Source organism: Athene cunicularia (assembly GCF_003259725.1).
Source record: "Athene cunicularia isolate RWA chromosome 4 unlocalized genomic scaffold, athCun1 chr4_part2, whole genome shotgun sequence".
Classification (NCBI taxonomy): Eukaryota; Metazoa; Chordata; class Aves; order Strigiformes; family Strigidae; genus Athene; species Athene cunicularia.
The window spans coordinates 27,497,866-27,521,076 of record NW_020799099.1 but is presented as its reverse complement, the minus strand read 5'-3'; the positions used below and the strand labels follow the sequence as shown (position 1 = coordinate 27,521,076).

The window sequence follows — 23,211 nt, the reverse complement described above, 5'->3', positions numbered from 1 at the left end:
AGGAGTTGAACTGCTATGTTGTCTCTGGTATTTTCTCACCCTTTACACTGTAGAAAACCCATTAGGAATTTCATATGTCAGACTACTGTGTTACATAAAAGTAGAGAATATTATAGCACTGGTTTGAAGCTAGTATTTGTCTAAAGTTGGAATATTTTTATTCAGATTTTATAATCTTTGAAAGAGGATGGACATGGGATCCTACTGTTAAACATTAAATAATTCAAGACTTCTTTCATAGGTACATTCATACTTTATATTTTCCATCTATTTTATTAGGTTGACAAGATTGTGGCCATAGCAGAAGACATAAAGAATATAGGAAATACTTTCTTCAAATCGCAAAATTGGGCAGTGGCAGCTAAAAAGTATAGTAAAAGTTTACGGTAAGGCTATCATCATTCAATCAGGTAGTTCCTGTAACCCAAATGAATACTGCTATCAAGCAATGATATGTGCATTTAAAAAGTGCCTGTTGCTGTGCTCTTCTCTTTTTTTAAAAGAGGAGCCTCCTGAATCCGGAAAAGATATAACTGATTTTTAGCTACTTATTCAAGTAGGTCTTCTACTTGTTGCTAGGTAAGAGATATAGATGACAGGAAGTATTGTTTAGAACTGACTAAATGCTCCTTTTTTAATATACTTGCTGTGCTGGTGCATAACTGGGAAGAAAAGCACAATAGTATACTGGGTAGTTAATGGACAGGAAAGGAGGGAGATACTTCTCTGATTTCTTAAAACCAGTAGGTTTAGGAAATTGCTAAATTCAAGAGAGAATACCCCCAAATGGGACCCTTATTAATTCATCGTGATTTTTTCTGAGGCTCCATACCATCATTCTGACTCCATGTATGATTCAGACTTGCTTTCAAAATCATGGTCTTTCTGCTTTTATTTCCATACTGCTCCTTTCTTCTTCTCAAGCTTTTTGAGTATGAGCTTCTTCTAAAACCTTTTTTTTTTTAATACTGATCGTTATCCCTACCTTCTTAATGATCAGTGGTTAACTAGCAGTAACAATAGTGAAAGAAAAAGAATTCAGGCATACTTAATGCTTCAGCTGAGTTTTTAACTGACTGGGTTTCAAACAAATGATGTCTTTCTGAAACATAAAAATGACTCCTTTAATTACAGATATTAAGCCAAGATGCTACATCTATGTCTGCCCTCAAAAAGCCCATCACAGACCAACAATAACCCCTAAGTAAATAGGATTTCTATGTAAACCTTTTAGAATCATACAGAAAAAAGGCTGGAATGGATCTTTAGGGACCTTTGTGTTGTGTCTGTCAATTTCCTCTCCCCTTTCTTAGGTAAATATCAGGTATAATTACATCATCCCTTACCATCAGCTGTCTTGCTCACTCTTAAGCACACCCAATGAAGGCTCTTCCAGTTTGAGTAGACAGCTGCTATTTGGTGCTTATTTGTCCTTGTGGATGAAAATGATAGTAACTTTTCTAGACTAAACAAATCTGATCATTCCAGCTCTTCTCTATAGGTCATACTTCTGTGGACATGCCATGTTATTGTATCTTAAAATCTAATACTTTAGGTAGAAAGTGTACTTTAGCTGTCACTTTGCCAAAACTGATAAGACTAGAATAGGTCTTGTTGGGGTATCTCTCATGTCTTAACGTACAACTCACCTAGCAAAATATCTGGCAGTGCTGTTTTCCTTGTACCAGCAGTAACCATTATAACTTTCTGTTCATTTTCTTGTCTTATTGCTGCTTAACCAGTTTGAAAAAATTTATATGCAAGAATTGACACTTTTTTGTCAAAAAAGTATTACTCCCTATTGTCTCCCCATCTTACTAATTTCTTACCTAGCTGGGAGCTTCAATTTTATTTCCAGAATGGTTGCAGTCTTTCATGTTTTGGCGTGATTATAAATATTATATGTATATTCTGTTTGGTTTGAACATAACACAGTTTTGTATTCTAACTCTCCTTAGCTTTTTATCCTTTTCTCTCTCTTCTGGTTCTCATCTTTTACATGATGCCCAGCAAGTGGAAAAATCACTGGGACTGTGTCTAATTTACTTTTTAAAGTATTTCCTATTTCTGTGATCCAAAGTTTTATACAAACCATGCAACATTCAAAAGATAAGGATGCAAAAATTGAACTTACATAGGCACTGATCTCCAAAGACTGCATTAATCATAGCGTGCTTAAAATGTGAAGGTATGCAAACACATGCTTTTTATTTTTTAAATAAAACCAACAGAAGTGCTATCAAGTAGGCCATTAAAAGAGTTATATCCACAACAGACTTGCCACTTGAAATAAAAACCTGAAAGCATTAGCACATTGTAAATTAAGAAGAATGAGATATAGTTTGCCTATGAAACAGAGAAGCAGTAAATGATGTGGCTTAGTCCTGAACCACTGTCAGTTTTGAAGTTCAGGAAAAAAGTCATGAAGGAAGACAGTGGAAAGAAGGTGAAGTTACTAATGCTCATAAACCACCCTCCTTTACAAAATATAAGTTAGCTCCAGATTTTGGTCATAAATGCCTAAACTAATTAAAATATTACTGAGAGAACTGAAGAAGAGATGAGGTTTTTTGTGAACGTGGAAGGTGCAGTGGTGGTCCTGACTTTTTGCCACTGATAAGCAACTTGTTTTTTGAGAATAAACAGTCATTGAGATAAATTATAATGGTTTCATGCCATCTAGAATACTGCATTTCTCAAAGAAAAAGAATGCCATTAGTACAGTGGAGGACTAGGAGTCACTGGAGAACATTCATCAGTGTGTTCATCTTTTTTGTCAGGGTAGGTTTTATATTTTTAGTTTTAAAAATAATTGTAGTAGTGGAATTGAAGCTGCTTTAAAAATACCAGTTTGGAGAGGCCAGTTCGCACATATCTGTGGAAAGATAGCTAAGGCCAGAAGAAGATGGAAGTTGCAAGATTAATACATGTTCTTTGTAAATCTGTTTTTCTGCAGGTATGTAGAAGCTTCTGAAACAGTGGCAGAGGAGACAGACAAACCAAAGTTAAAGACGGCTGCTTTGACCTGTGTTTTAAACATTGGCGCTTGTAAACTAAAACTGTCAGATTGGCAGGGAGCCATTGAAAGTTGTTCAGAGGTAAATTTAATGTTTAGTACTTTGATGAACAATTGGCCTATATAGAAAATGAAGAGTGAAACTACAAAGCTTTTTAAAGGGTCTTCTGACAAGCTTATGATTTGAAAGTAAACAAAGTAGAAGGCTGATCATGAAGTTATTACTAACTTTTCAGTATGTGTCTCTTTTTAAAAAGATTTTGAAATTGAAATGACTCATTAGAAACAAACAAAAGAGGGCTGTTGCTTACTGCCAGAAAAAACTCATGTTGTCATTGTCAGTTTGGTTTGCTGAGCTAATTTTTATATTACTGAGAGTTAAGTTGTCTTCAGTGAAAGAGGAATACTTTTCTCGGGAAGACTAGTCTGAGCAAAATGTTTTACTTGCTTTTAGATTTGATGGTTTTGTATTTTATTAGTTGAAGTGACTCTTCTAACTAAAGCCCTTTTGGGTAGGCTTCATGATGAAATGAAACCAGGGAATAGGAAGAAAGAAAGAATAATAAATATGTAAATATTGAAATATAATAGAATTACAGGAACAGTGTCATAGACAAACTGACAGAATTTAGTACATTTGAGGAATAAATAATTCAGTAGAACTATGAAATTATGAAGGAAACAGAGTAAGAAATGCTCTTATCTGTTAGCAGAGGATCCTGAGCAGCAGGCTCAGGCTAATCTGTGTGTGAGGTGTCTTTAGGGAGCTGGCTTGCTTTCTAGCCTGCTGATGGAAAACTTTCATAAACCTATATTCAGAATGGACAAATGGGGAATGAGTAAAAAGAAGAAGAAAACTGTGTAAAGTGATATCTGTCACTTAGAAAATTATAAAAATTGAAACGGCGTTTAAGTGTTACAGATAGAAATTATTAATCATAATACTTACCATTGTGAAAAAGACCGGCTGCTTCCTTTTTTCTAAAAATTACAGAATTGTTAGGTAAAGGCAACTCCATAGCTGTAACAGACTTCTGTAAGGTATTTAACATACATCTCATAATAAAGTGTTAAACAGTGCATCACTATTTTAATCAGAACACCAGTTTCCTAAAATTAACTAGTAGAGTTCAAAGTAATTGTTAATGAGACACTTCCTCTTTTATGATTTCCTAAGGCCAAAAGTGATTTAAATTAACAATCTGTAATACACACATTATTTGGTGTAAATAAGGAATTACAAATGCCTGAACCTGTTCTAGCAAACCTTGCTTTAAGGTAGCTGTAAACAGAGTGGTCGAGCTAAAACCAAGGAATGCTACTTAAGTGTACACAATACAGACACCTAATTTTCTAATTCTTGATACAGAAGAGGCTTTATGATTTATAGGAGACAGCTCAAGATGAGCACCCAGAGTAATCCTTCCTTTATATTAACAACCAATACTGAAGCAATTTAAAAAAATCTGGGTGCATTACCTAATGTCTATAATCCTAATTAATGATTTAAAGTTTATTAATTTAATTTATTAAGCCATATATACATGCAAAGAAGTTTTCTCTAATCAGCAAGAAACTATATTCTTCAAAATAATTCAAAAAAAGACACATTATAGAATGATCTGCAGGAGCATTCTATAGTGTGTGCTTCACAGGCAAGAAAACAAAAGAGCTAGCTGGCAAAATTAACTGAGGTACTTTGAAAAAATAATTTAAGTAATCAAATAGTGGAACAGTATCTTTGCCCCGACACTGTATTTCCTATTTTGATATTGTCATATTAGAGCTGACATATGCACGTTAGTGAAATCATTCAGCTCAAAAAAGGCATAATGACTGGAACTTGGCAAGGTTCCTGAAGCATGAGATGGATTGCTTGTATGCATCTTTCTAGCCTACAGAGCTTTACAGGAAATCTGTGTTTTCTTTATGACACCATTTGAGGGTTTTTTGGTGTGAAGGAAGGAGATGCAATATAGAAAGAAGTACGGTGAGACTCAAGGTTAGGATAATTTAAACTGCAGCAACACCTTTGCCTTGACAAAGAGAGAGACACACGCACACAGAGGTTCCATTTTATCCTCACATATGCTGGTCCTTCACAGAAGACCACTTCTGGTGCAACAGTATTAAAACTGATTAGCTAGCTATTCGGTGTGCTACATTATAGCCTTCCTTTTTACACAGTTAATGTTTTGACAGCTTACCCTCAAACCAACTGGGGAGATTGTCTGCTGGTGTGAACTGTACCATTTGTGGAAATGGGAGGCTGTGAAGTATATGAAATGTTAATGTGACAATTTTATTAAATTTACAGGCTCTTAAAATAGATCCAGCAAATACTAAAGCTCTCTACAGACGGGCTCAAGGATGGCAGGGAATAAAAGATCTCGATCAGGCATTGGTAATGAACATAGTATTTTTTTTTTAATTCTAAAAATTTAATCAGAACATTAATTTATATTTCTCTTTTATTTAAGGCTGATCTTAAAAAGGCTCATGAAATAGCCCCTGAAGACAAAGGTAAAATCAAGCTGTTTGTTTCTAAATTCTTTACATTGTTAAAGAAAAATAATGAGGGTAATATTTAGTAGTAAATCACACCAGAGTGATGCCTAAAATTCTAGCTTCTAACAGCTTAAATGCTGCTACATGAACCTAGAGCGCACTGAGGTGAAAAGCCTGTTTTTATAAAGCAGTGATGCTTCTGTTGTGCTGGGAAATCTGCTTATGTAGGTCAAGACCATGCCTCTATGTCATAGGGGTCTTACTAATTTTAATTTCTTGGTCTAATTGGACAAGATTTTTAGCTCATAAATTCTGTGTTGACAGCAATACTGTGCTTGCTACACCCTCCTCTACCTGGCTACCTTACCAGGTGAAACAAAGTAAGGGACAAGGGGTTTTTTGCTCCTAGTATCTGACCTAACAGAAGATTAAATGAGGTTCTATTAAATGAAATAACATGAGTAACTTGCAGCAGTGGGACCTGGTCTTGACATATTAGGAAACCTAATGTAAAGAGATTACTGTAACTGTATGATGGATTTTCTTTTTAAGCAGCTATCCAGACAGAAACACTCAGAATCAAGCAGAAGATAAAAGCCCAAAAGGAGAAAGAGAAGGCAGCTTATGCTAAAATGTTTGCTTGATTTTTTTTTCTAAACTTAAATCTATGCACTAACTCATGCAAAAGGATAAACAGAGCTGCTTCTTTCATTTGCCCTGTACTGCAGTTTTCTGTGTTTACCACTCAGAAGTCTAATAATAAACACAAATTGTTCAAAGGTGGAGTTGTTTTCTTTTTTTAAGCTATAGTAACTTGTGTTTTGCAACTTGAATGTTTTCCTAGCATGTAAATCAGTAGTGGCTGTGTTTTTCAGCTTAATAGTGCTTCTTAAGCTTGAACAATTCAGGCAGTTTATATTAGAGATTTTATTAGAGCAGGCCTGTTTTCATGTAAGAAATAAAAATACTGGTAGACATACAATGAAGATGCACGTATTACACTTCTTTTTTTGAAAATGTTTGCAGCTTGGCTCCCTATTACTATGGGGGGGGGGAAATCTAACTGTAAATTTGATATAAAATATGTAACACTTAAAAGCAGTGATGGATTTCTAGACTAATGTATTTTCCCTACTGCAAGGTAGGATTAAATATAATAAATTATTCCAGATAGAGAGAGAAAATACTTTATTTTTTAAGGGCAGGTACTGAATTCCACCATACCCACAATTCTGGATATGGCTCTCATTATCACTGAACTTGAGCAATAAATCCAAGTTCCAAACCTCCTTTGTCAGTCCTGAGAAGAACTTTCTTCTGCCTGCCACACAACTCCTGTAGAGAAGTCCTATTTAAATAAGGCTAGGATTTAACCAGAAGGCACTGACTTCCCATTTAATGCAACAGTCGTACCTAAAATTCAGAATGGCACATTAGTCTCAAACTCCTTTAACATTCAACTCAGTGCTGTAATGACACCACAGCATAAAATACTCCAACTTATTTGTTGGTGATCAGAAGTCACTGAATAGATTTCCCATCAGTTTACATTCCATTATAAGCTGGTCCTCCTCCACCTTCAGGCACTACCCAGTTTATGTTCTGACTTGGGTCTTTAATATCACATGTTTTGCAGTGGACACAGTTCTGAGCATTTATCTGCAGTCTTGATCCTTCTCCTGTTTCCAGAGGAATATATTCATAAACTCCTGCAAAGAGCAAAAGAGAGCTATCACTTCACTGAACAGTCTCCCCCTGCATGTATGGTCTACTACTTACCAGCAAACATAATGAGGGAAGTGTATCACTAGTGTGATTCAACTGCCTTCTTCCATATGTACTAATTATTCTGTCATGAAAGTACTGTTAACATATTTTAAGGCACTCAAACCCTCTTCTAGGAGGAAGATTTGGATAGACTGCTTGAAGTAAGTAGTAGGCCAGGTAGACTTTTCCTGAAGTACTTAAGTCTTTCACCTTGCAAAAACAGCTCAGACACATTTTTGTTACCTACCTGCTGGACAAAATCTTTGTTCCGGTCCATCGAATACAGCCAGATTCCTGCTCACTGGGATGCTGTCATCTTTGAGAGTTAAATGAGCAGGCTGGTCATGTTCATGGTTCGTACCACTTAAAGCCACAGAAGACAATAGATCAAAACTGATTTTTCCATCAGGCTTTGGGTATTCAATAGGTGTGCAATCTTTGGCTGGCTTGAGCTGAGCAAAATCTGGTCCTAAATACATTTTTAATAAATACAGTTTCAGTACAGAATTACTGTAATTTGCAGTTACTCAAGAGCAATTTTATTAAGCTATTTTAACTCCTTGTCATCAGAATGAAGTATTTTGTAAGAGGTAGCCTTTTCATAGACAAAAAACTACGCTAACAGTGGTTTAATGTCTTCATTTACATTATGTGCTAGGTAATGACAAAGTCTGCTTCAATGCCTTACTGATTTCTTTTCTACATTAAGGCCTCACCACTTGACCAGGTGTGCTCTAGCTTCAACTAAGACTAGAAAAGACTGATGTATACGTTTAGTATCTTCTTTCAGGAGATAATGAAATTACCTGGATGTTTTAATGTCCATGGTTCCATTCCTCTCAGTAGCCAATAAAATATACCCGTGTAAATCATCCCTCCATACACACCAAGTATGCTATGGCAGGATGGTCGGATGTTTCTAACCGCATACAGCTCTTTCCAAACCCAGGACTTTTTCAGATTCTCTTCATACTCTTGCACATCAAGTCCTAAGGCAGTACATTACTTGTTAGGTACCTACAGTACATAAAGACTATCCTTGAAAGAAAAAATAATGGCTGAATAAAGACAATTGTTAGTAATGAAGGCAGCAAAATGAGAATTTCAGAATAGCTCGGAGTACATTAGACAACGTATTTCAGCCTCCTGCAGAGATCCATTTTGTTGGCAGCAGCAGGTATCTAGTGCATCTTTGTAGCCTTTATTAAATGACCCACAAGCAGCACTAAATTGCCTCAAACCAATAACTTGCCAGGTGGCTATATTGGCACCTCTATGGGAAAATAGCTACTCGCTCATAGAATCTAAGAATTGACAGAGTTTATGTGTAATCCAAGAGGCAGGTTTATAATTTTGATATTGTCAGGTTCAAAGCTTTTTCTTTACAAGTTATGCAACCACAAACATTCTGATTTCAGTAACTATGACTGTGGCCCAATGGATGATGCCACTGCTAGAGAACATTTTTTCTCCCTTTGCAATCAGCAAGTTAATGAGATATATTTGACTACAAGCTTTTGATTTAAACTCTTGGATTGTACCCTTTATAAATACTAGACACTGCATGCCTGACATATGACACATCCACTGCAGTGTAGTTAAAGCCAAGTAACTATCTCAGGAAAAAAAATGTTTCTTCAAATGGAAGCTTTCTGAGAGCTTCCCTTTCACCATTCTCATTACTACTCTGTAGGAATAGATGTTCTAAATAGTAAGTTTTAAACCCTGTCTTTATGTGAATACTTGAGGCCTATTGTTGTAGCAGTAGGATCAATACTTAAGAATAACTAAGCAGAAGTTTATTCATTTATTTCTTTCTTAAAGAATTTGTCAGTCTAAATAGCAAATAAACAATAGATATCTTTTTAAACCACCAGCCTCATTTAATGATTTATTTGCATTTCCAACTAATTCCTTCAGACACATTTAGTTACTGCTAAGTTGCTGGTGATCCTAATGGAACAAAAGGTAATTACAAATCAAAGTACAGCGATCTTACCTATTGTCTTTGATTGGAGATTTTCGTTGATTAATTGGCTAAAGATGGCTTCTGAAGCCAGCATGCCACTTTTCATTGCGGTATGTGTCCCTTTGATCTTAGGAACATTCATGAGTCCAGGACTGCAACCAATTAATAAGCCACCTGGGAAAGTGAGTTTGGGTATTGACTGAAGAGGAAACAAAGTAAGATGGTTGGTTATTGGTTTTTAAAATGAGAATAACATTCTGGCAATGAAACTGGCATGAGGCTTGAGTGTCTTTTGCATTTTTAGATTTGCATGTGCACTATCTAAACATCCACCAGTTACTCCACTTAATCAAGGAATTTTGGCATAGTAAACAATTATGGATACAGATGTACTGGGGCTAAGTATAAAACAATGACAACATTTTCCTTATATCCTCTCTACAGTTGCTTTATCTGCAACAAGACTGTGGTAATGTCACCCACTGATACTGTTTTCCTTCTTCAAGAGTAAGTGAATTTTTTTTTTTTTTTTTTTTTTTTTTTTTTTTTAAAATCATGTTCCCATTTTCCACACAAGTTGTATGCATCTCATCTCACAGTTTATTACTCAGTGCTTTTTTCCACAAATCTCTTCTGTGAAACCACACAGTGCTCTCCCTGTTCCCACCCAGGCCCCACTTATTTTGAAAGTTCTTCAGAAGCCAACAAATACACTTTGGTGCAAAATCATTGTCTTATTCCTGTTCTGTAAGAAGCATAATGTCACTGAGTACATTCAACTCACAAACTTAGGACAGCCAGATGATTTGCAAATGTCAGGTCCATATTATTAATATACTATGTAATATGCCTATATTAACTAAGGAATATCTCAACTATCAAGATAGCTATTCCCACCCTTATCCAATAAGATTAGGATTTCAGGGAACAGCTTCAAAACATACATTGACTGCAGCACTTTGAGCAGAAAGCTGTGATCACATCCTAGGCCTGAAATTGCTAAAGGTAAGTTATGAACATGACCCTCCTTCAAAAGTCTTTAGTACTGAGCAGCACTTGTGAATATAGCATCCTGCTTTTATTAAAGTTGCCTGAAATAATAAAGTTTTTAATAGCCTAAATAATTTGACCCCAAACAAGTACTTTTATTTAATGAAAAATGTCCAAAAAACATATCCCTTGAAATTCAAGATAACCTGAAACAAACATTTTGTTTCTTCTGCTTGTTCTGCTTATCTGTTTACTATTCAGCCAGGGCTGGTTACTTTTGAATATTCATATAGTAGTCACTAAAAAAAGTTGTACCACCCAGCATTTTCCCTGTGTTTTGGGCAATTTGATTAATCACAGATTTAGTAATTTGGTTTGTAGGAAATGTAGTTTAGGCTGAAAACAAAATTTCATATTTTAATGTACTTTTCAGTGTTCAGAAGTCATAATTTCAGCTACATAACAGCATTTTAAAGCAATTAAGTAGTAGGATATCCTCTTTTTTCACAAGACCTCTGGCTGAAAACATTCTGTCACATTCTTTAGAACACAATGATGCAGCACTTGACACAAGCATAGAAAGATTCTTGACTGACTCTTTGAATTACATAAAAAAAATGGTAATAGAGTAGTTTTCTTCTGCAACAACTGTTTCACTTAATAGGTACACAGTGACCAACATACTGTCAAAGTATAAATGAGAATAAAGATTAGTCATATAACACAAAAGGTTACATGTACTGCAGCATTGTTAGTAATTTTCATCATTAGTAGTGTGGAACTTAGCGCCTGTTCTCGCCGTCAGTTGAAGAAACCCATCTTGCCAGTTCGGCACAAGCCCTTCCTGCCCCTGAGATACAAGGTGAAATCCTTTCAACCCTGAGCACTTGGAGCAGCAATCACTCTCTTGGCAGCAGGTTTGAGGGAGGGAAGAAGGGAAGACACCTGCTTCCTGCAGAGTCCTCTCTGCCAGCAGACAGGGAACCCCACATTCTCCTCCCCTTAGCTCAGCTCAGGGCTGAAAATCTAAGTGAGTCTAATGTTGGACACTTGCTTGGGTCATCAATATGAAGGTTTTTTCCTGTGATATTCATAATATACATTGCTCAGCAACAGCAGCACCTTTTATTTTTTCCATAAAACTCTTAAACCTTTTCAAAGTTTTTGATAAAATGAAGACAAAACAGAAGTTGCACAGAAATTTTTTAAAGTGCCTAATTTTGCAATTTTAAGAAACAGAAGATACAACAGCTATGTAGATTTAGTCTATTAAACTCTCTTCCCTCCTTCCACATATCCCAAAAAGCTATAAAATCAGGGAAACATCCAAGAGCGTGTGTACTCTCTCTCCCACCAACTTAGCACCACTATATGGTAAAGACTAAAGGACATGGTCATAAGGTTATCTATAACAGACAAAAAGAGAAAGCGTAGATCAAAGGTAATTTTATACACCTTATTGATGCAATTCTCTCACTAAAATAAAAACTGAAGCTGAGAATGACTTACATAAGAAAATATTCCTGGACTCCAGTGATGCAAATGAGTCAGACTGCTACAGTTATTAATCAAAGCAACACATGCAAAAGAAGAGCTAATCTTAAAAATCTTCCTAAGTGAATCATCAATAAAGCTTTTTTTACTGAAAGCATGTATTAAAAAAAAGCCATTTAAAAGTCTGATTTCATGATTAACTAGATAATTCTATCTACAGGAAATAAAAACCAGAACATGCTCTTGTATTAGGAACAGTGCCAACTAAGGGATGTGTTGTTTCAAGTCCAGCAAAGAAGTAGTCCAAAGATTAGGCAGAGATATGCAAGAGCTGTAGTCCTACAGTCTGTGTAACTCGGCACAAACAATGTCTAAGTGATTTCACAAATACTGTGTTCTTTCAGCCATATGTTTCAAGCAGTATAAGGAATATGCAACTGAAGTCACAATCTGGCTACTCCATCAAAGCCAGAAATTCAATAATGACTGTGATAGAGAAACCAGTGCATGGGGTGGAAACAGAAGCCCCTCTTGTATAAAAAGTCTAGGTTAAGACATCTTGGTATTTTGTATCTTACCTGTCTTAATACTGGACTGACAGTGGTTTCTGAAATGAGCTAGTAACACAGCCATGTTAAAATGTGGTATTCCACTTCAGAGTGGACAAAATAATCAATCCACGGATTGATTAAATGTGTATTGTGTGTGTAATCAAGAAATTGCTTCGTGAACCCACATGACTCAGTCCCAGGCATGCATACTGGTGTCAAAGCCTAACTCCACAAGACCATGACAGGAGTTATGCTGCTACTGAAATTCTACTTGTATAACAAAAACTACACAAAGCCACATTTAAACTAAAGAGGAGGTTCAAAAAGGAAAGACACAGGTGTCGGAAAGCACAGTAGTATGACCCGTGGATCACACTCAGGCTATTTTTAAGTTCCAAACTGAAAGCAGCATCTGTAAGATGGACCTGAGAGTCCAGGACACACAGTCATGTCCTCTGTTTCAAGATTCTCACATGAGAAGCAAACAGGTGGAAAGGACTTTAGTTGTTAAATATAAACTCTAGACTGTTTCTCCAGAAAGTTGTTCCAGCCCTTTCAACTGACTTGATGAATACATTTTTAAAATGTCACCTCCTAAGATCTTTAAGGGAACAAAATGAACAAAGTACACCACCTCCCAAGAAAGTAGAAATTCAAAGCTGTGCATGAAAGACAGCAAAGGTAATTAGAGGTGAAGACTTCTATCTGCCAAGCCACGTAACAATTTCAGCACCATCAATGGCTTAAGGGCAAGGACTGGAAAGGCGCTCTGCTAGGATAAACATATAATTTGGAAAATACACCTCCCCCAACTCCACAACAAATGAGTGGTGCTACCCTCTCTTCTCCAGACTTTCAGACACAACAAAGAAATACCTGTAGTTTCTTTGCTGCTGAACACATTTGGTTCCAATATAAACTCTGCTTCATATTTCATTTAGAAAGTAAAGTGACTATGTCAGAAGATTTTTAGTATAACAGCCTAAGTGTAGTAAATGTCAGCAGCCAGTAACCAGCAAGATAACAAGGCTTTTCTGTCCACTAAAACTTTTGGCTTTTATTCAGCTTTATTATAGTTCCCAACAGCATGGAACCCAAATCTACAGCACTAATATCATAGCTATAGAGAACTCAAAGTAAAAAACTTAATGAAAAAGCTACCTGGAAACCACCTTCATTTAACGCTCTGGCACCATAGGCAATCCTTGTTCCACCCTCCAAAGTAGGCTGTATGCTAGGATGGTGCTTCCACCTCTGAAACTCCCTAAATGGATTCAAATAGGGATTTTGGTAATCTAAACCAACCTTTTAAAACAAACAAATAAAAAGTGCAACATTAATAAAAGTATGAAATTTCAACAAGAGTTTGAAAAGAAAGCAATCACATATTACTACATCAACTCTGTAAATCTATTTTATACTAAACGAACCTCAGGATCTTTCTACTTAAAGAAACTATTGCCAAAAATATATTTTATTAAGATTATAGTAGAAGCAATTCTGAGAATTAACTGCTACAAGATTGTTCTCTGCACTACCTGAAACCTGAAGCATGAAAAATATTTAATCGCATTGTAACCACCTTCCATCTGCCTTTGAAATAAACCGTGAAATTAAATTAGGTATGGTTTAGTGGCCAGTATAAGTGAGAAAACTTGTTTTAAATTTGTGTTTCAAAACCTCTTTGCCCTAGAAAAGCTGGAAGGAGAGGTAAACAATTATTTGTAGATCGTTTTATGTCCTTGTGTTCACATATTTTAACCTGTTCTTCACATTGCTTAGCAGAGTCAATTATTTCCGATTAGGTGAGCCATTGTAATAAAGCACGGGGGAGCAATGATGAAAGGAGAAAATGGGGGAAAAACACTTTGTCAATTGGCTAAATGCTCTGGATTCTTTTATGCATTTGAGAATCTGTCCAAAGATATACTCTGTATTTCCAATCCTGAATGTACTCTTAAAAGGGCCTATGCTGCTAAATTTGCTCTTTTGAGAAAGGGATTACTTCTAGTTACTGTGAGCTCTATTTGAGATACAAACCAAAATATATCATGAGTCAGCAACAAACAGTATCTTGATTTTTCTGGCAGCTCACTGCTTTTAGAATACTGCTTGCATCTACTTTCCTTACTAGATAAAAGATAATAAACAGATTTCAAAATTAAGTGCAAGATAATCCTACTACAAGAATCAGCTCAGACTGACATAAGTGTAAATTTCAAAGACAAAAAAGTGCTTGTATGTTCACACAAAAGTTATTTTCTCCTATCTGAACTGGAGATAATGTTCCTATTACTGAAAATTACTAATTACCATTCTCTATAAGAATCAAAGCTCTCTACCCGTCTAAAAGCAAACAGAATTTGAATATCTACTGTCTGTACTTATTAATTCCAATACTGGAATCTGCACAGGACAAGCATGCATGTCTGAGAAAAGCTAACAAGGTTTTTTTCAATGTTTCTTACAAAACAGTTAGATAAAAATATAGTTTTCACCCACACACACTCTGGAATCCTTCTGAAATCTAGGAGACCAAAGTGTCACCTCAGGCCCATGCTGCTGAAAGTCCAGATCATGTGCCTGACTCTCACAGCATCTGTGTGTAAAGCACATGCAAGGATAAACAGTGTGTGCTTCATTTATGACTGTAGGTGCTAGGAAAACATTTCCTACTATTGCTCCCTGCATCATTGGCTGGCAGAATGACACAAGACTGTGTCTCTAGTGATCTCAATGCTTCTGATAGAGGTAGTAAGAAGGAAGAAGCTGCCTGTAAAATTCAGAAAGAGGGCGAGGCAAAAGTGGGTGAAGAATGCTAAGAACAAACAGAAAAGCTCAAAAATTGAAGGGATGCTGCTTGTGGAACTGCAGCGTGCTTCTACTTTATGCACTTCTCTCAAAGTGGAATTGCACCCAAGGTTGACACATGAACAAGGAAATGGAAGACATTTCCTAACTTGCAAAAATTCTGAGAGCACCATTTTGATTAATCATCTGGTTTTGGCTTTACTAGAATTTGTCTGGTTTGAAAAAAAAATTTATTTGTAAGTTTTCCACTTTGTTCTTAATAAAAGACACTGGATTAAAGACAGATTAATATGACAAATTAACCTTTCCTAATATGGGCGTAAGCACACTGAAAATTGAGAAAGTACTAAATTTGGTCAGTTGCTATTCTTGTGGTTTTATTTTCACATTAAAACAGAGGAAAAAATTGCATAAAAATGAAGATCAAACAATAACAAGCATGAAAAAAGCAACTTCACTTACCACAAATCCAAGAGCAACTAAAGGTTCACCCTCATTTAAGTGATAAAGAAAGGATCCTCCATATGTATGTCGGTCTAAAGGCCAGCCTACAGTATGTTCTACTCTTCCTGGTTTCCATTTCTTTTCATCAATAGTCCATAACTGTCATGCAGATGATCAAAAATTTACTTTATATTGCAAAGTAATGTCCTTTCAATAAGACAAACACACAACTAAATGTAGAAGAAAATTAATTTACTGCTATGACCAATGCATAAATTCATACAACAAAATACCAGGTAATAAGTATACTTCTTTGGAAACCACTGAAGAATTTCCTAATACTTCTCTTTCTTAAAATGTTGTGCATCAGAAAATGTGACTGAGCGTCCAGTACTATACCCAAAATTTTAATTCAGCCACAAGATTCTTTATATCAGTGACTCTGATAGATACTCTCCTAAGGGATGCAATGCTGACATTTACTTTTTTCTTTAAAACCATTATTTTTTCATACGAATCACTAAATTCCTCGTAAGTTTTTCAAGGTCAGGCTTAACACTATGCCTCAGTTGATCTAAATATTTGCTGTCAAACAGGTTGTCCTCTTTTGCTCTCTCCTACACATCTCCAGTACTCATCTGACCCATGGTGAACCCACAAAAGCATCTTCATGTTTCCACTAGCGAGTCAATTTTCTGATCATTTCACAAAATGTCTGTTCACCATGGAGCTATACGTCAGGTACACTCTAATGACAGGTCAGTTGAGCACCTTTAGATCAGCTCAAGCATGGAGGGTACATCTACATTAATGTTTCAGTTTAGATTAAGATGCACATTTTTGAGCAGGGCTGATTCACACACTTACTGTGCTTTGGTTCATACAGCAGCCACAGAAGGCATGAACTAGATTCCTTTCACATGAAGCTAAACTGTAAGAAAGGCTCCAGAAGCCCATCTAAAGCATTCTAGTCACGAAAGGGCACTCAGTCCATGGGACTGGATCAGAAGTAAAAATAAACCTGAAATATGCATAGTATGGATATCAGCTCATCAGCACCAACAATTTCACTTTACAGATCCATTCCTATTGGACTGTACTATTTGCTAAAGCAGACACAGTCTCATCTGGAAGTAAAGAAACTCTACAGCAAAAATGCTGCTTTAACGACAACTTAGGTATTATAAATTGCAACTAAGATTATGTCATACATTTCCAGAGCAGTTATTCTCTACAGAAGTGTAAACTAATTATTTAGCAAATATTCTGTAGCTAGAAGCACGTGCTTAAAGTAATAAATAAAGAACATGTTATAGTCAAACTCTGAACATACTGTAAATAATACAACTATTTTTCATAGATGATATTTCCAGAGTATAAAATATTTCAAAAAGGAAATCTGATCCCTATCCTAATTTTATAACTGAAGTAAAGGGATTTTTTGGGGAAAAAAAAGCTCATCCAGAAGGTGTTTCAGAGAGCATGACTCATCATCTGGAACAGCTCTTTTCTCTCTCTCTCATATCAATATACAGAAAATGCATAGCAAGCCTTTCCTCCCCTCCTCAGGTACTAAAACTCCCTAAAATTAGACAGCATGAACCCCTCTCTCATTAGTAAAAGTATTGAAAACAGATTTCACAAATGAACATAATTTTAAATCAAATTAAGACATTAACAGAGAGGGTTCACAGGTACCTCTAGATACAACACAGATATAAGAAGCAGCAGCTGAAACATAACAGCCAGGGAGCATCTTCTCTGACCAGCTTCAGAATAGCAAAGGTTCTGAAGTCTGAAAGTGTAACTCAAAATCAGTAATTCTGATGTCTTACACAAATTAGCTTGAAGCAAACAGAAACTACCTTATAGCTTCAAAGTATTTTCCTTATTGTTAAAATTATGCAGGTGATACCTCTTTCAGTCCAATGCCATAGCTCTGGGGTTGACACTTCTCCCTTAGATTGTACTTTTTGTAGAGCTGTTTGGCTAGATGTCCATGACAACCTTCAGCGAAGACTGTGACTTTAGCATGGAGTTCCAAGCCTCTTTCAAAGGTAGCCTGCAAAAGTAGAGTATTTCATCAGCAGTAAGATCTCTGCCACACCAAACTCACAGCAAGAAACTGGAGGGCCATAAAGTGATTTTACGCTACTTTGTGGCACTGCCCAGAACCTACAAACCATTGCAAGCTATGGCTCTAGTCCAACTGCCTTTTCCACCTAACCATGATGCATCCCTGGCAAATCTTGTAAGGGCATTCCAGTAAAGCTACACTACAGTGAATCATCATTCATTACTGAAAAGGAGAATCTTTTCTAGATGAGAGGATACTTATATCACATCTGCTCATTCATATGGTGCAAAGGAACCCTGACAGAACAAAGAATCTTAACTTAAAGCTTTACACTTTAATTTTCGCTCATGAAGTCACATTACAGTAAAATATTGTGTGTCCCCACACACGTATGACAGAGGCTAGACAGAAACATCACATCAGAAAAATCTGCATTACTCCTGCCCCCAAAAGAACCCACTAATTAGAATAAAGTTACTATAATGTTGTACCGATCTTACATGTTAAAACATACAGTAAAATTAAACTAACCTTAAGTATCATTATAAAAAAATTATCATAAAAAATTCCAAACGAGATTGAGAGTAAGATAAGAGGAACTGTTACCTGCATATGTGAGCAAACTGGATGAGAACATTACTGGATTATATTTGCAATGTAAGGATACAATATTCTAAATACACAGACTTGCAGGGAAAAAAAAAAAAAAAGAATAAAAGCTTGATTTGGGTCAAAAAGTTTAATGTTGAAAAAGATAATGGAAACAGTTTTGCATGAAGTTATCCAGCAGTACCCAATAAAACTATCACAAGGTAAGTCATAGCTCCAGAATAAGCTTATTGCTCTCGTTTTGAATTGTCTCTCAGGTGCAATCCACTTGTAACTTACTGGTTGGAAACCTCTGAAAAAGACTAGCAAATGAAAATGTTCCTTCTGGTCAGGAATTACCTTTAAAAAGGACTTACAAGATTTTGCCAAATTTTTTGTATATTCTTTGAATTTCTGATTGTCAACCCGAACATGAATTAATATTACAAAATACTAAGAGAACTACAGGAACTTACTACTTGATCTAGAAATTAAAAATATATATCATCCACTTTGAAATAGATTTATATAAATCAATTAACTCCACGTAAATATCAGAAATTAATGAATCTGAAATGTTTGTGTAATGTCAAAAAGTTATACTTCACAGTTAACATCCTTCTCCAGCATCTACACAAGAATCAATGTGCAACATTTCACTACATATTTTTACCATTAGCATTTTTGTTTGATTAGTGCTGACTGCAAGGTGAAACTATTCATTAACCACAGTCTATTTGATTAGACTCTGTATAAACATATTGAAGATATTCTTGACTTGAAGGTTATACAAACTTTGTCTATTTACCTGAACCTTTATAGACTGGAGGTCATATTATCTGACCTAACTGACAGCTAAAACACTTGAATCATCAAAAAGCTGCAGTAATGGCACACTAGTTATGTACATTAAAAAAGTTACTAAACACATTCTTCCAGAATAAATGGAAAACAATTCTAGGTTTTGAGGATACTTAAAAAACATAATAAAATCATAGTTCCTTCCCATTTTAAACCAAACACAAACCAAACTCCCAATAAATCTTTATACCACAGAAAGCTGTATGCATTACGTGTGCCTTCTACTGGAGAACATGTTCACCTGAAAGGAAGAGCATGTGTCTCCCCTACAGGAGACAAACAGTATCATAATGGGAAAATATATTGCCACTACTTCCTTCTCCATTGGCTGTATTTTCTCCAAACAAGAATGAGTCTTTTCTTCTCATTCCCTGCTTTAAATAGGAAAAATAGCCCATGTTTTTATGTGGAAGTAAATACCTCTTTGAAACTCTATGTAACTAGTTAGAAACCTTATAAAAGAAAGTAAATCTTAAGAAGAAAGCTTAATATCCATTAATTTATGTAGTCAAATCCCATAATTTACAGAGCCAAATAATTCTGCGTGAATGTTTTCCTGAGTTATTCTGATGTACCAAATTCTCTCTATGTATTGAATAGGGAAGCAGCATGCTCAGTGCAGGTTCTGAATCCACTAAAAATCAGTTGAAGTCCGACGCTTTGGGCAGGGAGTCACCTTCTGGATACAGAAATGTGATCAACCAGCAAAAAGGTATAAAGATTCAGCATGTACCTTGCCCCAACAAAGTAGACGGACTGTTGACAAATTCGACTGCAGTTGTAAATATCAGAGAAAACAAATCAGCCAGAAGCAACTCTTACAGGTTGCTAGTTACCAGCTGGACAACAGCTTTCTATTTCACCTTCGCACCTTGTTTCTAGGAGTTCCTGGAATTTTTCCTTTGTTTCCTGATTTCACATGCACCAAAACAACCTTGAAATATTTCATTCTAGTCACCCTCAAATAAACCTCCTTTCTGCGAAGGCTTTTCTACTAATCTCAGAAGTTTACAGTATTCGAGACCAGCACTTTCACAGGTAACTGATCTATTTTATATACAGAGAGGGAAGACAGGTACTGAATTTTACACTTTTTCTTAGGCTACAGCAAGACTACTGATAGTAGTAGAAGCAGATATATCACAGTTTCCATAGTTAGACCCCTAGTTATAGAGAAGATAGCTACTTACTTTAGGTGCTCCATCCTTTTGAATGCCTACATCATTAGTTGCTATCCCTTTCACGCTACCATCTTCATGAAAAAGAACCTTTGGAAATATTTAAACAAACAACCATTTCAATGATCTGTCATTTTAATCCATTCATAAAAAGTTCTAATGCAGAACTTCTATGCACTATGTCTCTACAATCAAAGATTATGTAATTACTATGCATTTATTACATACTGTATGATCCACTTGCACTTTGCTGGATCTGGGCCAGGGAATTTAGACACTGAAACCCAGTTTTCACAATACACCTCTGTTAAAAGGAATGTCGTGAATGTAGAAATAATTGAGAGTGAAGGGCTTTCCAAAAATGCTTTTCATATACACGCTGATGTCATTATTACCTCAGCTGCTGCATAGCCTGGATACAACTCAACACCCAAAGCTTCTGCTTGTTCACCTAGCCAACTCACAAAGTGGCCCAGACGTACTATGTAATTTCCATGATTAACCATTGGAAGTCCTAGGGAAAAAAGAACACACATGCATAAAACATAGAACACTACACAAAATAACAGATGTTGTATACATCAGATGTATCTTCTTCTACAACCACTATCTTCACAGTAACATCGTAAGTTACCATAGCCATCATCTACACAGACCTTATCACTGTAAACTATTATGTTCTACATACACTTGCTGTACTACACTGAATCATAATTGTTTGATTAATGGAAAAGTTGAAAAAGACATAGAGCAAACTGACTCTCTACCACTCGCTAAATTTTACCTGGAAGAATTGGCACTGGAATTCTAGATTTCTTTGTTAAAATTCCAAACTTGTCTTCAGTTACAGGAGTATTAAGTGGAGCCTATAAAAAAAAAAAAAAAAAAAAAAAAAAAGAAACAGTACTGAGAGTTATGGTTTTCTAGCCGATCCAACAAAACCAACTAAAATAAAATAAAACAATCAAACTGGCAGTTAAGTAAAGGTTTAATAAAGCTCTTCTGTAGGAAGGTATCACAAGAGATAAGATAGAAGTATGAGACAGTTATCAGGCAAGAATCAACACTACTGAGGTAAAAAAAAAAAAAAAAAAAAGGAACAGGGCCTTGCAAATCACTTCTATAATCTGTATATCATCAATATTCTAGATGCTTCTAAAGGTGACAGATCAACTTGCATGTTTACCCCAGTAAGACAAAACAACTAATCAATGGCTCACTTCTTGCAGCTCCCAGGTGATAGCAGGCAGCTGGCTGATCATTTCTTTCAATCCTCCCACCTAAAAGCATCTTAGACCTCCGTTATACCACTATGTCTGCACAAAAAATCAGGGTACTATGTGCCATTTCCTGAGACTGTGAAGAACTACTGTAGAGAAACAGCAAGTCTGACATTGCTAATAACTGACCAACTTACTGCTTGTGCACAGGAACTGGATTCTGCACAAATGCAGGAAGTGTAGTGCATTCCAGGATGCACCAGACATACCGTGTATATGCAGTAAGACTATTATATAAAAGAGCCAAGGCCACAGCACATCTGTGTAGGTACAACACTTTAGCATTTTTGAACTAGAGGAAACAGACTAAAAAGAAGGTAGAAGGTTTTTTGTTTTGTTAGATCAACATATTTTAAAATGGTACTAAGTACCAGTGTTATCAAGGTGCTAAGCCATATCAGAATGAGTCAGATATGGAGTTCATTAAAAGTTAGTAATTAATTTCAGTGTTAATATGCTCATACGTACCCCTCGCTCCTTCCAGTCTGGAAAAAGTTCTTGTAAGGACCTTGGCTCAAGACAAGCACCAGACAGTGTATGCGCACCAATCTGTGAAGCCTTTTCCACTAGACAAACCCGTAGTTCTTTGCTGTGCTCAGCAGCTAACTGTTTGAGCCGAATAGCTGCAGAAAGACCTGCAGGGCCTGCTCCAACAATGATAACATCTGCTTCCTCTGCGAATCTTTCCATGTTTACCCCTTTAATAGAAAAAAGATAGTAAGATAAATCAATCTTCAATTTCCCCCAGCCTCTCTCTCACTAAAGCTTGCTCTGTGATACTGGCTACTGGGTACTGCAGTAGTACTACCTTGTGTAAAAGAAGGCCAAATATTTAACAGAATCCCCACTTCAGTACTTGGTATAATGCAAAAGGATATTAGCATCCCAAAGTAAAATTAGCTCTTTTTAAGCTGTAAGAAGATATACCATAAAACATATGGTATATATCATCTTAGAATGTTAAACTTAAGTTGGCTAGGTGTATCAAAGACATTCAGTGAAAGTAGTTAAGGGAGAAATAAAAGAAAAGAGACCTTTAGTCAGAACACGTGACTTTATTTTACATTAATTAATCAGTATCTTTTATGGAACTGAAGCCACTGAAATTATTGAATGTAGAGGCTGGAGTGCCCAGAGATATATGTCAATCTTATTTTCTCATAAACACTCATGGTAAGAACAACTGAAAAAAATCCAATAGATACATACCTGACAGAATTAAATCTTGTTCTGATAGTCACAAAAGTAAAAGCTGCTTAAGTATTTTCTTTAAATAACTAGGATCGAGTTTAATCTGATCCCATTTTATAGCACTAAAGACACTCATTGTGAGATAGCAACCACAAAATTTCATTTGGAGTATTAGTACTGTATTTAAGAGTACTTTAGAGTTAGTGCTTAGGTACTTAGTGTTAGTACTTTAAAGTTAGTACTTTAAGAATTTCTTCAAAAAGAAAAGAACAGCAACACATTTCAGTGTCTTTAAAACTGAGCAATAATAAAGAAGTTTTTAAAGAATGCATTTTTGATCTTACCTTCCCATCGTTTGTCTTTTTCGCGAGGATGAATTGTATAATGTGTAGTTATGCGAGGCACAGAGGCAGTAGATGCACATCTTGCAATATGAAGCGATGGAAGGCAGTCTCTCTTTATCAACTTTAGAGCATGAAAGCACCA

General features: G+C 35.9%; 2 protein-coding genes across 2 annotated transcripts in view; one reads left to right on the top strand and one right to left on the bottom strand.

The window, feature by feature from the left end:
* PPID (peptidylprolyl isomerase D) overlaps nucleotides 1–6,305 on the top strand; it is a 13,933-nt gene extending 7,628 nt beyond the window's left edge. Inside the window, exons 5-9 of the mRNA XM_026847961.1 lie at nucleotides 280–386; nucleotides 2,957–3,098; nucleotides 5,334–5,420; nucleotides 5,497–5,539; nucleotides 6,080–6,305. Coding sequence (XP_026703762.1) covers nucleotides 280–386; nucleotides 2,957–3,098; nucleotides 5,334–5,420; nucleotides 5,497–5,539; nucleotides 6,080–6,168 — 468 coding nt within the window. The 3' untranslated portion in view covers nucleotides 6,169–6,305. The remainder of the gene's footprint in view (nucleotides 1–279; nucleotides 387–2,956; nucleotides 3,099–5,333; nucleotides 5,421–5,496; nucleotides 5,540–6,079) is intronic.
* Nucleotides 6,177–23,211, bottom strand: ETFDH (electron transfer flavoprotein dehydrogenase). The gene is made up of 12 exons (XM_026847431.1): nucleotides 23,070–23,211; nucleotides 22,003–22,232; nucleotides 21,039–21,120; nucleotides 20,650–20,768; nucleotides 20,267–20,344; nucleotides 17,466–17,612; nucleotides 15,569–15,709; nucleotides 13,457–13,600; nucleotides 9,291–9,459; nucleotides 8,098–8,280; nucleotides 7,539–7,760; nucleotides 6,177–7,233 (listed from the first exon to the last, which is right to left on the bottom strand). Exons 2-12 carry the CDS (start codon nucleotides 22,222–22,224, stop codon nucleotides 7,070–7,072), a joined length of 1,671 nt encoding a protein of 556 aa, XP_026703232.1. The 5' UTR covers nucleotides 22,225–22,232; nucleotides 23,070–23,211; the 3' UTR covers nucleotides 6,177–7,069.